General features: G+C 44.6%; 1 protein-coding gene across 3 annotated transcripts in view; it reads left to right on the top strand.

The window, feature by feature from the left end:
* Positions 1-13,707, top strand: part of si:dkey-34e4.1 (carboxyl-terminal PDZ ligand of neuronal nitric oxide synthase protein) — a 428,423-nt gene that overhangs the window by 276,887 nt on the left and 137,829 nt on the right. For all 3 annotated transcript variants that reach the window (XR_008142864.1, XR_008142865.1, XM_052525398.1), the window contains exons 3-4: positions 5,292-5,384; positions 8,492-8,550. Coding sequence is in view for 1 of the 3 variants with exons in the window: in XM_052525398.1 (XP_052381358.1) it covers positions 5,292-5,384; positions 8,492-8,550 (152 nt within the window). In the remaining 2 variants the exon portion in view is untranslated. The remainder of the gene's footprint in view (positions 1-5,291; positions 5,385-8,491; positions 8,551-13,707) is intronic.

Genomic DNA, 13,707 nt, shown 5'->3' with positions numbered 1-13,707 from the left:
ACTGTGTGGTAGGTAGCCTCATGGTTCAGCTAGGCCACTAGTCACCGTGTTTCAACTGGTCACTGTGTGGTAGGTAGCCTCATGGTTCAGCTAGGCCACTAGTCACCGTGTTTCAACTGGTCACTGTGTGGTAGGTAGCCTCATGGTTCAGCTAGGCCACTAGTCACCGTGTTTCAACTGGTCACTGTGTGGTAGGTAGCCTCATGGTTCAGCTAGGCCACTAGTCACCGTGTTTCAACTGGTCACTGTGTGGTAGGTAGCCTCATGGTTCAGCTAGGCCACTAGTCACCGTGTTTCAACTGGTCACTGTGTGGTAGGTAGCCTCATGGTTCAGCTAGGCCACTAGTCACCGTGTTTCAACTGGTCACTGTGTGGTAGGTAGCCTCATGGTTCAGCAGCTAGGCCACTAGTCACCGTGTTTCAACTGGTCACTGTGTGGTAGGTAGCCTCATGGTTCAGCTAGGCCACTAGTCACCGTGTTTCAACTGGTCACTGTGTGGTAGGTAGCCTCATGGTTCAGCTAGGCCACTAGTCACCGTGTTTCAACTGGTCACTGTGTGGTAGGTAGCCTCATGGTTCAGCTAGGCCACTAGTCACCGTGTTTCAACTGGTCACTGTGTGGTAGGTAGCCTCATGGTTCAGCTAGGCCACTAGTCACCGTGTTTCAACTGGTCACTGTAGCCTCATGGGTAGCCACTAGTCAGTTTCAACTGGTCACTGTGTGGTGGTAGCCTCATGGTTCAGCTAGGCCACTAGTCACCGTGTTTCAACTGGTCACTGTGTGGTAGGTAGCCTCATGGTTCAGCTAGGCCACTTGTCACCCTGTTTCAACTGGTCACTGTGTGGTAGGTAGCCTCATGGTTCAGCTAGGCCACTAGTCACCGTGTTTCAACTGGTCACTGTGTGGTAGGTAGCCTCATGGTTCAGCTGGACCACTGGTCACTGTGTGCTAGGTAGCCTCATGGTTCAGCTAGGCCACTAGTCACCGTGTTTCAACTGGTCACTGTGTGGTAGGTAGCCTCATGGTTCAGCTAGGCCACTTGTCACCCTGTTTCAACTGGTCACTGTGTGGTAGGTAGCCTCATGGTTCAGCTAGGCCACTAGTCACCCTGTTTCAACTGGTCACGTGCCTCATGGTTCAGCTAGGCCACTAGTGTGTCACTGGTCACTGTGTGGTAGGTAGCCTCATGGTTCAGCTAGGCCACTAGTCACCGTGTTTCAACTGGTCACTGTGTGGTAGGTAGCCTCATGGTTCAGCTAGGCCACTAGTCACCGTGTTTCAACTGGTCACTGTGTGGTAGGTAGCCTCATGGTTCAGCTAGGCCACTAGTCACCGTGTTTCAACTGGTCACTGTGTGGTAGGTAGCCTCATGGTTCAGCTAGGCCACTAGTCACCGTGTTTCAACTGGTCACTGTGTGGTAGGTAGCCTCATGGTTCAGCTAGGCCACTAGTCACCGTGTTTCAACTGGTCACTGTGTGGTAGGTAGCCTCATGGTTCAGCTAGGCCACTAGTCACCGTGTTTCAACTGGTCACTGTGTGGTAGGTAGCCTCATGGTTCAGCTAGGCCACTAGTCACCGTGTTTCAACTGGTCACTGTGTGGTAGGTAGCCTCATGGTTCAGCTAGGCCACTAGTCACCGTGTTTCAACTGGTCACTGTGTGGTAGGTAGCCTCATGGTTCAGCTAGGCCACTAGTCACCGTGTTTCAACTGGTCACTGTGTGGTAGGTAGCCTCATGGTTCAGCTAGGCCACTAGTCACCGTGTTTCAACTGGTCACTGTGTGGTAGGTAGCCTCATGGTTCAGCTAGGCCACTAGTCACCGTGTTTCAACTGGTCACTGTGTGGTAGGTAGCCTCATGGTTCAGCTAGGCCACTAGTCACCGTGTTTCAACTGGTCACTGTGTGGTAGGTAGCCTCATGGTTCAGCTAGGCCACTAGTCACCGTGTTTCAACTGGTCACTGTGTGGTAGGTAGCCTCATGGTTCAGCTAGGCCACTAGTCACCGTGTTTCAACTGGTCACTGTGTGGTAGGTAGCCTCATGGTTCAGCTAGGCCACTAGTCACCGTGTTTCAACTGGTCACTGTGTGGTAGGTAGCCTCATGGTTCAGCTAGGCCACTAGTCACCGTGTTTCAACTGGTCACTGTGTGGTAGGTAGCCTCATGGTTCAGCTAGGCCACTAGTCACCGTGTTTCAACTGGTCACTGTGTGGTAGGTAGCCTCATGGTTCAGCTAGGCCACTAGTCACCGTGTTTCAACTGGTCACTGTGTGGTAGGTAGCCTCATGGTTCAGCTAGGCCACTAGTCACCGTGTTTCAACTGGTCACTGTGTGGTAGGTAGCCTCATGGTTCAGCTAGGCCACGAGTCACCGTGTTTCAACTGGTCACTGTGTGTAGGTAGGTAGCCTCATGGTTCAGCTAGGCCACTAGTCACCGTGTTTCAACTGGTCACTGTGTGGTAGGTAGCCTCATGGTTCAGCTAGGCCACTCAAGTCACCCTGTTTCAACTGGTCACTGTGTGGTAGGTAGCCTCATGGTTCAGCTAGGCCACTAGTCACCGTGTTTCAACTGGTCACCGTCACTGTTTCAACTGGTCACTGTGTGGTAGGTAGCCTCATGGTTCAGCTAGGCCACTAGTCACCGTGTTTCAACTGGTCACTGTGTGGTAGGTAGCCTCATGGTTCAGCTAGGCCACTAGTCACCGTGTTTCAACTGGTCACTGTGTGGTAGGTAGCCTCATGGTTCAGCTAGGCCACTAGTCACCGTGTTTCAACTGGTCACTGTGTGGTAGTAGCCTCATGGTTCCTCATGGTTCAGCCTAGGCCACTAGTCACCGTGTTTCAACTGGTCACTGTGTGGTAGGTAGCCTCATGGTTCAGCTAGGCCACTAGTCACCGTGTTTCAGTCACTGGTCACTGTGGTGGCCTCATGGTTCAGGCCACTAGTCACCGTGTTTCAACTGGTCATGGTTCAGCTAGGCCACCACTGTTTCAACTGGTCACTGTGTGGTAGGTAGCCTCATGGTTCAGCTAGGCCACTAGTCACCGTGTTTCAACTGGTCACTGTGTGGTAGGTAGCCTCATGGTTCAGCTAGGCCACTAGTCACCCTGTTTCAACTGGTCACTGTGTGGTAGGTAGCCTCATGGTTCAGCTAGGCCACTAGTCACCGTGTTTCAACTGGTCACATGGTTGCCACTAGTCACTGTTTCAACTGGTCACTGTGGTCAGGGTTAGCCTCATGGTTCAGCTAGGCCACTAGTCACCGTGTTTCAACTGGTCACTGTGTGGTAGGTAGCCTCCTCAGGCCATGGTTCAGTTGGTTTCCACTGGTCACTGTGTGGTAGGTAGCAACTGGTCACCATGGTTCAGTTGGACCACTGGGGACGTGTAGCCTCATGGACCACTGGTCACTGTGTGGTAGGTAGCCTCCTAGGCCACTAGTGGTTTCAACTGGTCACTGTGTGGTAGGTAGCCTCATGGTTCAGTTGGACCACTGGTCACTGTGTTTAGGTAGCCTCTCCACCATGGTTCAGTCACTGTTTCAACTGGTCACTGTGTGGTGTTAGGCCACTGGGGTCACCGTGTAGCCTTTCTGGTCACTGTGTGGTAGGTAGCCTCTCTCACCATGGTTCACCGTGGACCACTGGTCACTGTGTGGTAGGTAGCCTCATGGTTCTCACCATGGTTCAGTTGGACCACTGGTCACTGTGTGGTAGGTAGCCTCTCTCACCATGGTTCAGCTGGACCACTGGGGACAGTGTGGTAGGTAGCCTCTCTCACCATGGTTCAGTTGGACCACTGGTCACTGTGTGGTAGGTAGCCTCATGGTTCAGCTAGGCCACTAGTCACCATGTTTCAACTGGTCACTGTGTGGTAGGTAGCCTCTCTCACCATTGTTCAGCTGGACCACTGGTCACTGTGTGGTAGGTAGCCTCTCTCACCATGGTTCAGCTGGACCACTGGGGACAGTGTGGTAGGTAGCCTCTCTCACCATGGTTCAGCTGGACCACTGGTCACTGTGTGGTAGGTAGCCTCTCTCACCATGGTTCAGTTGGACCACTGGGGACTGTGTGGTAGGTAGCCTCTCTCACCCTGGTTCAGTTGGACCACTGGGGACTGTGTGGTAGGTAGCCTCTCTCACCATGGTTCAGTTGGACCACTGGGGACTGTGTGGTAGGTAGCCTCATGGTTCTCACCATGGTTCAGTAGCCTCTCTCACCATGGACCACTGGGGACTGTGTGGTAGGTAGTCACCATGGCCTCTCTCACCATGGTTCAGTTGGACCACTGGGGACTGTGTGGTAGGCCTCTCTCACCAGCCTCTCTCACCATGGTTCAGTTGGACCACTGGGGACTGTGTGGTAGGTAGCCTCTCTCACCATGGTTCAGTTGGACCACTGGGGACTGTGTGGTAGGTAGCCTCTCTCACCATGGTTCAGTTGGACCACTGGGGACTGTGTGGTAGGTAGCCTCTCTCACCATGGTTCAGTTGGACCACTGGGGACTGTGTGGTAGGTAGCCTCTCTCACCATGGTTCAGTTGGAATCCAATGGGGGTTTCAATGGCTCAGTGGGTTAGAGCACATTGCTACAAACCCAGTTGATTCCCACATGAGCCATGACAGGCCACATGTCTGTGTCACTGTCAATGTTGACAGTTGTTTAAGTGGCTTTGGACGAAGTGTATATTAAAATAGATGCTCGTATTAAGGAACCCTGCTTCACAATGGTCTCCCTGAGTCCCTGTAGTCAATAGTACCAAACACTGAGTAGATTGTTAGCTTGGCTACTGATATGAATTATGGCAGTCCTTTCCTCTTTCCTTAATGTGCTGCTGCCTGCCAAGCCATTAAAGGATAGCTAATATATTAGTGTGTCGCAGGGATCATCTCCTAACACTGACAGCCTTCCTCTGTTGGAGCCTCTGTCACTTTGCCAGCAGGGTGGGTGTGTGTGTGTGTCTGTGTGTGTGTGTGTGTGTGTGTGTGTGTGTGTGTGTGTGTGTGTGTGTGTGTGTGTGTGTGTGTGTGTGTGTGTGTGTGTGTGTGTGTGTGTGTGTGTGTGTGTGTGTGTGTGTGTGTGTGACTGCAACTTCCCCTGGGGATCAATAAACTGTCTATAGTGTAAGTGCTCTAAGCACTTTACACTGTAAGAGCGGTATCTCTCACCTCATTCAGTACCTATGTGTTGAGCCCTTCACCTACAGTATGTGACAAATAGTTGATTGTAGTTGTTGTTGCTCTACTCCCATAGAGGTCTGTGATTGACCTATATGTGTTTGTGTTTTCCAGTATGAGTTCAAGGCCAAGAACATCAAGAAGAAAAAAGTGAGCATCATCGTGTCTGTGGATGGAGTCAAGGTAGTCCTCCGGAAGAAACAGAAGGTAAGGCTGGGCCAATCAGAAAGCAGGGTTATGATGATGTCATTATGAAGAGCCCAATCAAAGAGTAGAGTTGGGATGGTGTCATTAGAAATGGACCAATCAAAGAGTAGGTTTATGATGATGTCATTATTAAGGGACAAATCAGAGAGCATGGTTATGGTGATGTCATTATGAAGGGACAAATCAGAGAGCAGGGTTATGGTGATGTCATTATGAAGGGACAAATCAGAGAGCAGGGTTATGGTGATGTCATTATGAAGGGACAAATCAGAGATGGCTTATGTCAATGTCATTATGAGGGGAATAAAATTGTTACATCAACAAATCTGTCTTGTAAATGTTGTGTTCTTGTCTGTCGTAAAATATTACATTTAGACTTCATGTTATCTTTCGACTCTGAATTAGAGGTCAAGTTGGACCTGTTCTGAAATGGACCTGGGGCTTTCCCACCCGGACCCAATATGCATAAATAAACATTTTCAATAGAAACCCGTTCTAAAATGGGACCCTGGGACTACTAGACCTGTTCCGTATAGACGTGGTCAGATCCAGACTCGGTCTGATCTGAGTGAGGAAAGCAACATAAAATGTATTTTTTAAGCTACTTTATTAACCAGAGCTGATAAACCGCGAGAGGAGAGAGAGAGAGGTGGTGATGCTGCTCTAGCAACCAGGGGAGGGGCTGAGCGAGTCAAACAACAACAAGGGGGAGGGGTGAGAGACAGCAACCAACCAAGCCAACTCGCGCTATAGTATTCACGTTCATAGCTAGGTTATTTATCATCAAATATGATTACGTAGTACCTGTCTTGACTGAATCAAACAAGGAGATGCTAGTCAAGCTAGCTAACATTAGCTGCTAGACTTATTGAGGCTGCCACTTTCTCATCCTACAGTTACAAATAATAACTCCATTCAGAATATTAAGTAGTTGTTGGTCGTTGTAGCCTATCCTTCTCTTTTAACTTTTAATTCCGTCATTTTAATTCCATCTTCCATTGATTAGATATCTCCTAACTGGCTCTATGACTGTAGCCTATTGCCGCTTTGATGAATTACGATTGGCCAACAACAAGCTACACGCGCCACGCTCAACTCTCTCTACTGCAGTAGTCGTGTTCGGATTTGATCAGGGCACCCCTGGACAATTCAGTTAAAATTACACATACCCGAGGGACAATTCAGTTAAAATTAAACATACCGGAGGGACAATTCAGTTAAAATTACACATACCCGAGGGACAATTCAGTTAAAATTAAACATACCCGAGGGACAATTCAGTTAAAATTAAACATACCCGAGGGACAATTCAGTTTAAATTAAACATACCCGAGGGACAATTCAGTTAAAATTAAACATACCCGAGGGACAATTCAGTTAAAATTACACATACCCGAGGGACAATTCAGTTAAAATTAAACATACCCGAGGGACAATTCAGTTTAAATTAAACATATCCGAGGGACAATTCAGTTAAAATTAAACATATCCGAGGGACAATTCAGTTAAAATTACACATACCCGAGGGACAATTCAGTTAAAATTAAACATACCCGAGGGACAATTCAGTTAAAATTAAACATACCCGAGGGACAATTCAGTTAAAATTACACATACCCGAGGGACAATTCAGTTAAAATTAAACATACCCGAGGGACAATTCAGTTAAAATTAAACAGGGACAATTCAGTTAAAATTAAACATATCCGAGGGACAGTTAAAATTACCCGAGGGACAATTCAGTTAAAATTAAACATACCCGAGGGACAATTCAGTTAAAATTAAACATACAATTCAGTAAAATTAAACATACCGGAGGGACAATTAGTTCAAATTTAAACATACCCGAGGGACAATTCAGTTAAAATTACACATACCCGAGGGACAATTCAGTTAAAATTACACATACCCGAGGGACAACAGTTAAAATTAAACAGGGACAATTCAGTTTAAATTAAACATATCCGAGGGACAATTCAGTTAAAATTAAACATACCCGAGGGACAATTCAGTTAAAATTAAATTATTCAGTTAAAATACCCGAGGGACAATTCAGTTAAAATTAAACATACCCGAGGGACAATTCAGTTAAAATTACACATACCCGAGGGACAATTCAGTTAAAATTACACATACCCGAGGGACAATTCAGTTAAAATTAAACATACCGGAGGGACAATTCAGTTAAAATTAAACATACCCGAGGGACAATTCAGTTAAAATTAAACATACCCGAGGGACAATTCAGTTAAAATTAAACATACCCGAGGGACAATTCAGTTAAAATTAAACATACCGGAGGGACAATTCAGTTAAAATTAAACATACCCGAGGGACAATTCAGTTAAAATTAAACATACCCGAGGGACAATTCAGTTAAAATTAAACATATCGGAGGGACAATTCAGTTAAAATTACACATACCCGAGGGACAATTCAGTTAAAATTAAACATACCCGAGGGACAATTCAGTTAAAATTAAACATACCCGAGGGACAATTCAGTTAAAATTAAACATACCCGAGGGACAATTCAGTTAAAATTAAACATACCGGAGGGACAATTCAGTTAAAATTACACATACCCGAGGGACAATTCAGTTAAAATTAAACATACCCGAGGGACAATTCAGTTTAAATTAAACATATCCGAGGGACAATTCAGTTAAAATTAAACATACCCGAGGGACAATTCAGTTAAAATTACACATACCCGAGGGACAATTCAGTTAAAATTACACATACCCGAGGGACAATTCAGTTAAAATTACACATACCCGAGGGACAATTCAGTTAAAATTACACATACCCGAGGGACAATTCAGTTAAAATTAAACATACCCGAGGGACAATTCAGTTAAAATTAAACATACCCGAGGGACAATTCAGTTAAAATTACACATACCCGAGGGACAATTCAGTTAAAATTACACATACCCGAGGGACAATTCAGTAAAAATTACACATACCCGAGAGACAATTCAGTTAAAATTACAAATACCCGTGATGATCAGATCTGACCCAGACCCGTGACATTATTTTGGGTACAGGTGGATCCGTGACTGTCGTGATTGATTGTTAACATCACCTTGACTTCCTTGCCCACAGAGGAAAGAGTGGACCTGGGACGAGAGCAAGATGCTGATCATGTCTGACCCCATATACAGGTCAGTGTCATTACCTATTGTACAGCTCTGCCTCACTCATCACTCAATTTCCTTCCCTTTTGATCAGCCAGGGTCTTGTCTCAATTTAACCCCTACCTATTCCCCATATAGTGCACTACTTCACCCAGAGCCAATGTAATGCACTCGGACATCATTTGAAAAAACATTCTTTATCTCAATTCACCTTCCTGGTATAAAAATAGCAGAAGCTCCTTTAGTGAATCCCACTTTTATGGGCCACACTGATGGTCCAACCTGATAACACATTGAAGTCATTCATATGTGCTGCTACACACTCTGATAATGTGCCTCTACATGTGTGCCATCGGCAATTACACACATACAGTATATATTGGTTAGGGTTTGGCTTGTAGCCACAGCATACATGACGTCTGGCTCGATTTATTATTATGTAGCAAAATATGAAATAGTATTTTTTACACTGGATAAAAGTAGAGAATATCAGAGCTAGAAAATGGTATATATCATACACTGCAGTTGAGGAACAATGGGAAAGTAATTTTACTTTGAAAGTTATTAAACTTGTAACCCCACTTTTGAGAAAATGTCTCTTGAATTTTTTTGTACACCTACTGGAGAGTTCTTCTTTGTCTACACCCATTCAGCATTATTTACACCCTCTTAAGATTTAGCCCCACCATCTCTTTATTAGGGATTCACGTGAGGCCATGTGCTAAACAGAGTGAGCATGGTAGTGTAGTGTAGTAAACAACCAAATATTTCAAGACTAAAAGTGGTGAAAGTAGTAGCAAAAAATCTAGTTCTTGGCCTATATCTTCAACTGACTTTGGTGCAAGTCATGTTGTTCTTCACATTACCATCTCTGGTAAAAACATACAATATTAAGTCAAATCCAAGTGTATTTGTCTCATGAACAGGATATAGAAGGTGTAAACGCTACAGTGAAATGGTTACTTGCAAATTTGCATAGTAGCAATATCAAAAACAGAAAGTGTCCAGATTGTATAAATATTTTATAATTATTAGATGATTCTTACCCAGACACACTTGACCCATCTAAATTGATGGGTCATGTGAAAGAAATGCTATAACTCCCTCAATAGATGAACGTAATCATCCCCAGACACACCTGGCTAACTTGATAGGTCATGTAAACATCTGGCGATGTGGAGTCTTGTTTAGACATGTAGCTAGTTAAACAATGAACTTAATGGTGTTTTCAAGACAACTGGGAAAATTGAAATATATGAGTCAGTGATCTTCAGGTCAGAAAGTCTGGGCACAAAAAGATTTTGGGATTCGGAGCTACTTTTTTGAGTTCCCAGTTGTCTTGAACACACAAGTCTGAAGTCGGAGATTTCCATGTTTCCAGTTCCAAGTTCCCACTTGTTTTGAACGCAGCATAGCAATACAAACTGATTGTCATAGCTAGCCACCATGCATGAATCTTCAGGTAGCTAAAGCTAACCAACTAGGTTCAATGTTAGCTAGCTTGCTAATATTAGGCTATAACTAGCAATGCAAATGGATTTCTAAAATATGAATAATATTACTACACAGATCATACACGTAATGTTAGCCAGTGAGCCAGCTAGCTAACGTTAGCTAGCTAGTTAACAGTACACTTTAACTTTAATGAAAACGACTATCTGACAAAATTAGAAATGTATAATATCTGAAACTGTAGCGAGCTAAACTCTTACAAACATGGATGAATGCTTCTCCTACTCTGTCACAGATGCCATGGTTGCCCTTAGTTTGTTTTATACAACAGTGTTCTCTATTCGACTCCCTCTGCATACTTGTAATCAAAAGCCAGAATGTAGCTATCATACTCTGCTTCCACTGGACATTCCACTAATTTCAAAACTCGGTCAACTTCTCCCATGACAACAACACTGTTGATCGCCGTTTCTTCCCACATCACTGTCATCAGAAGACTCCACAATGTCTGGTTCAATTAAAATATTTTGACCTAAATCAGGGATTTCCTCATCATCTAATGCATTTTCAGAGTTAGAGAGTCAGCATGGCATGATTGTCCTTCAGAAAGGAGTCCATCACAACTTTTTCCCACTGATTTTTGTCGATATGATAGCGACTGTTAAATTCAGGACAGCACTTTCTCAGTTCTTTTTGATATACTTAAAAAAATAAGTATTAGAAAAGATTATCTACACATACTGAGCAGCTCATGTTATAAAGCCGAACTCATCTCTTGACTTGTCTAGCCCACCCATTATCTCAGCCAATCATGGCTAGTGGGAAGTTTTTTTCTTTTTTTCTTGCTAAACCAACTAGGCTCGTAATTTAACAATTTTATTAATGCACATGAAAATTTACATGTTCCAGAAAGCATTTCTGTCAAAAAACGCATTTTGATAAAATACATTTTTTTTTAACGTTCAACTGCCTCTCCTGTAAAGTAGTGACGTGCGACATACGCCTAGTTTCCTGATATGAGTCACGTGTGAGTTTGTGTGTGTGCGTGTGTGCGTGCGTGCCTTTGTGGGTTTTCGGGGACATCTCTGTTCTTACATGGTAGCCATGGTAGCCACAGCATTATAGCTACATCTGTAGGCAACAACACCTCTGACACACTGACCCTCAACATGTGGGGGTCCCTTAGGGGTGTGTGCTTAGTCCTCTCTTGTACTCCCTGTTCACTCACGACTGTGTGGCCACGCACGACTCCAACACCATCATCAAGTTTGTTGATGACACAATGGTGGTAGGCCTGATCACCGATGGCGATGAGATGGCCTACAGGCAGCAGTGGGGGTCGGTGCCATTTAAGATGAGGGAAGTTTTTTTTTAAATTAAACAATGTTTTTATGAACATGGCCTTATTTCTATTGCAGCATATTTGATGACTGTCATTCATATTACATTGACCCAGCTCAATGTAACATTGATATGGTTAGGCTACACCATGATGCTCACATCTTTCCTGTACCCATCATGAGGTTGCTACAACCTAGCCTATAAATTAAGGATTGTAACGTAGGTGCACAGGTCAAGAGAATTTTGAGTAATCAAAGTGACAGACAGTGACATGTTCAATACTACCTTGCACACTCTTGCCTGCTTATAGCTGATCTAGAGTGTAATCATTAGTCCAACAGTTGCAATGAATACATCCCTGATCACACAGTTCACTTTCATTCTTGCATCTTTCTACCCACTCTCCTCCTCTCACCTTTTCCCTTCGCTTGTGAACTTCAGTGCACAAAACATCAGCTGTATGTGACCCGCTACAATCATGCAGTACAGTGTACAGTCAACAGCAAGCAGTTTAGCTGTTATGGGCCCCCGTGGCAATAAATTATTGGATAGCCAAAGCCAGCTACTTAACATAGAATCCATCTCGGTTTGAGTAGGCTAAATGAGTTAGCTGCATTCGATGCTAGCTAAGTAAGTGAAAGTGAAAAAATATATAAGACGAAATATAGCTAGCTCTCTCTCTCTCTTGCTTCTCCTTAATATGGAAGAAATGATTTGTTCAAAACTGTTCCAACTATTGTCTTTCTCTCTCTTTTTGTCAACTACTCGCCAGATGTTATGTATTGCAGTGCCATCTAGTTGTAGCTTATGCTTTCAGTACTAAATTCATTCTTTGATCCTTTGATTTGGTGGACAACATGTCAGTTCAGGCTGCAAGAGCTCTGATAGTTTGGAGGATGTCCTCTAGAAATTGTTATAAATACTGTGTCAGGCTATAGAAGGGGGTGAGAACCATGAGCCTCCTAGGTTTTTGTATTGAATGTGAGGCTACTGTAGACCTTCATTGCAAAACAGTGTGTTTTAATCAATTATTTGGTGACGTGACTATATTTAGTATATATATATTTTTTAAAGGAAATTCACTGAGGAAGATGGTCCTCCTCTGAGGATCCTCCACTGCTTGGCAGTGTGGCGCAAGGACAACAACCTCTCCCTCAACGTCAGTAAGACAAAGGAGCTGATAGTTGACTACAGGAGAAAGAGGGGAGAGCACGCCCCTATCCACATCGACAGGGCTGTAGTGGAGTGGGTTGAGAGCTTCATGTTCCTTGGCATCCACATCACTAAGGACTTAATATGGTCCACACACCCACACAGTCGTGAAGAGGACACGACAGCACATCTTCTCCCTCAGGAGGCTGAAACGATTTGGCATGTGCCTTCGTATCCTTAAAAACATATACAGCTGCATCATCTAGAGCATCTTGACTGGCTGCATCACTGTTTGGTAGGGAAAATACACCGCCCTCGACCACAAAACTCTACAGAGAGGGGTGCAAACGGCCCAGTACATGACTTGGGCCAGGCTCCCTGCCACCCAGGAATGCTATATAAGGCGGTGTCAGAGGAAGGCTGGAACAATTGCCAAAGACTTCAGCCAACCAAGACATAGACTGTTTAATCTGCTACCGTCCGGCAAACGGAATCTGAGCCCCGACTCTCGTACCAACAGGCTCCGAGATACCTTCTACCCCTAAGCCATAAGACTGCTAAATAGCCATATGTAGTTAATTAAATGATTACACGGTCTCCATTTACCCTATCTTGCACTGACTCTATGCACACTCACAAGACGATACACTGAGTGTACAAAGCATTAGGAACACCTGCTCTTTTCATGACATAGAGTGACCAGGTGATTCCATGTGAAAGCTATCATCCCTTATAGATGTCACCTGTTAAATCCACTTCAATCAGTGCAGATGAAGGGGAGGAGACTGCTTAAAGAAGGATTTTTAAGCCTTTAGACAATTGAGACATGGATTGTGTGTGTGGCATTCGGAAGGTGAATGGGCAAATCAAAAATATTTAAGTGCCTTTGAACAGGGTATATTAGTAGGTGCCAGGCACACTGGTTTGAGTGTGTCAAGAACTGAAATACTGCTGGGTTTTTCACACTCAGCAGTTTCCCGTGTGTATCAAGAATGGTCCACCACCAAAAGGACATCCAGCCAACTGGACACAACTGTGGGAAGCACTGGAGTCAACATGGGCCAGCATCCCTATGGAACGCTTTCGACACCTTGTAGAGTCCATGCCCAAATTAAGTGAGGCTGTTCTGATGGGAAACGTGGGTGCAACTCAATATAAGGAAGGTGTTCCTAATGTTTTGTACAGTGTATATTATCCATGTCCTTGTTCAGCCACGACTCCTCGAAATATAGGATATTA

The sequence above is a fragment of the Oncorhynchus keta genome, chromosome 9 (genome assembly GCF_023373465.1).
Source record: "Oncorhynchus keta strain PuntledgeMale-10-30-2019 chromosome 9, Oket_V2, whole genome shotgun sequence".
NCBI classification, from domain to species: domain Eukaryota; kingdom Metazoa; phylum Chordata; class Actinopteri; order Salmoniformes; family Salmonidae; genus Oncorhynchus; species Oncorhynchus keta.
This window is presented reverse-complemented; position numbering and strand designations above follow the sequence as displayed.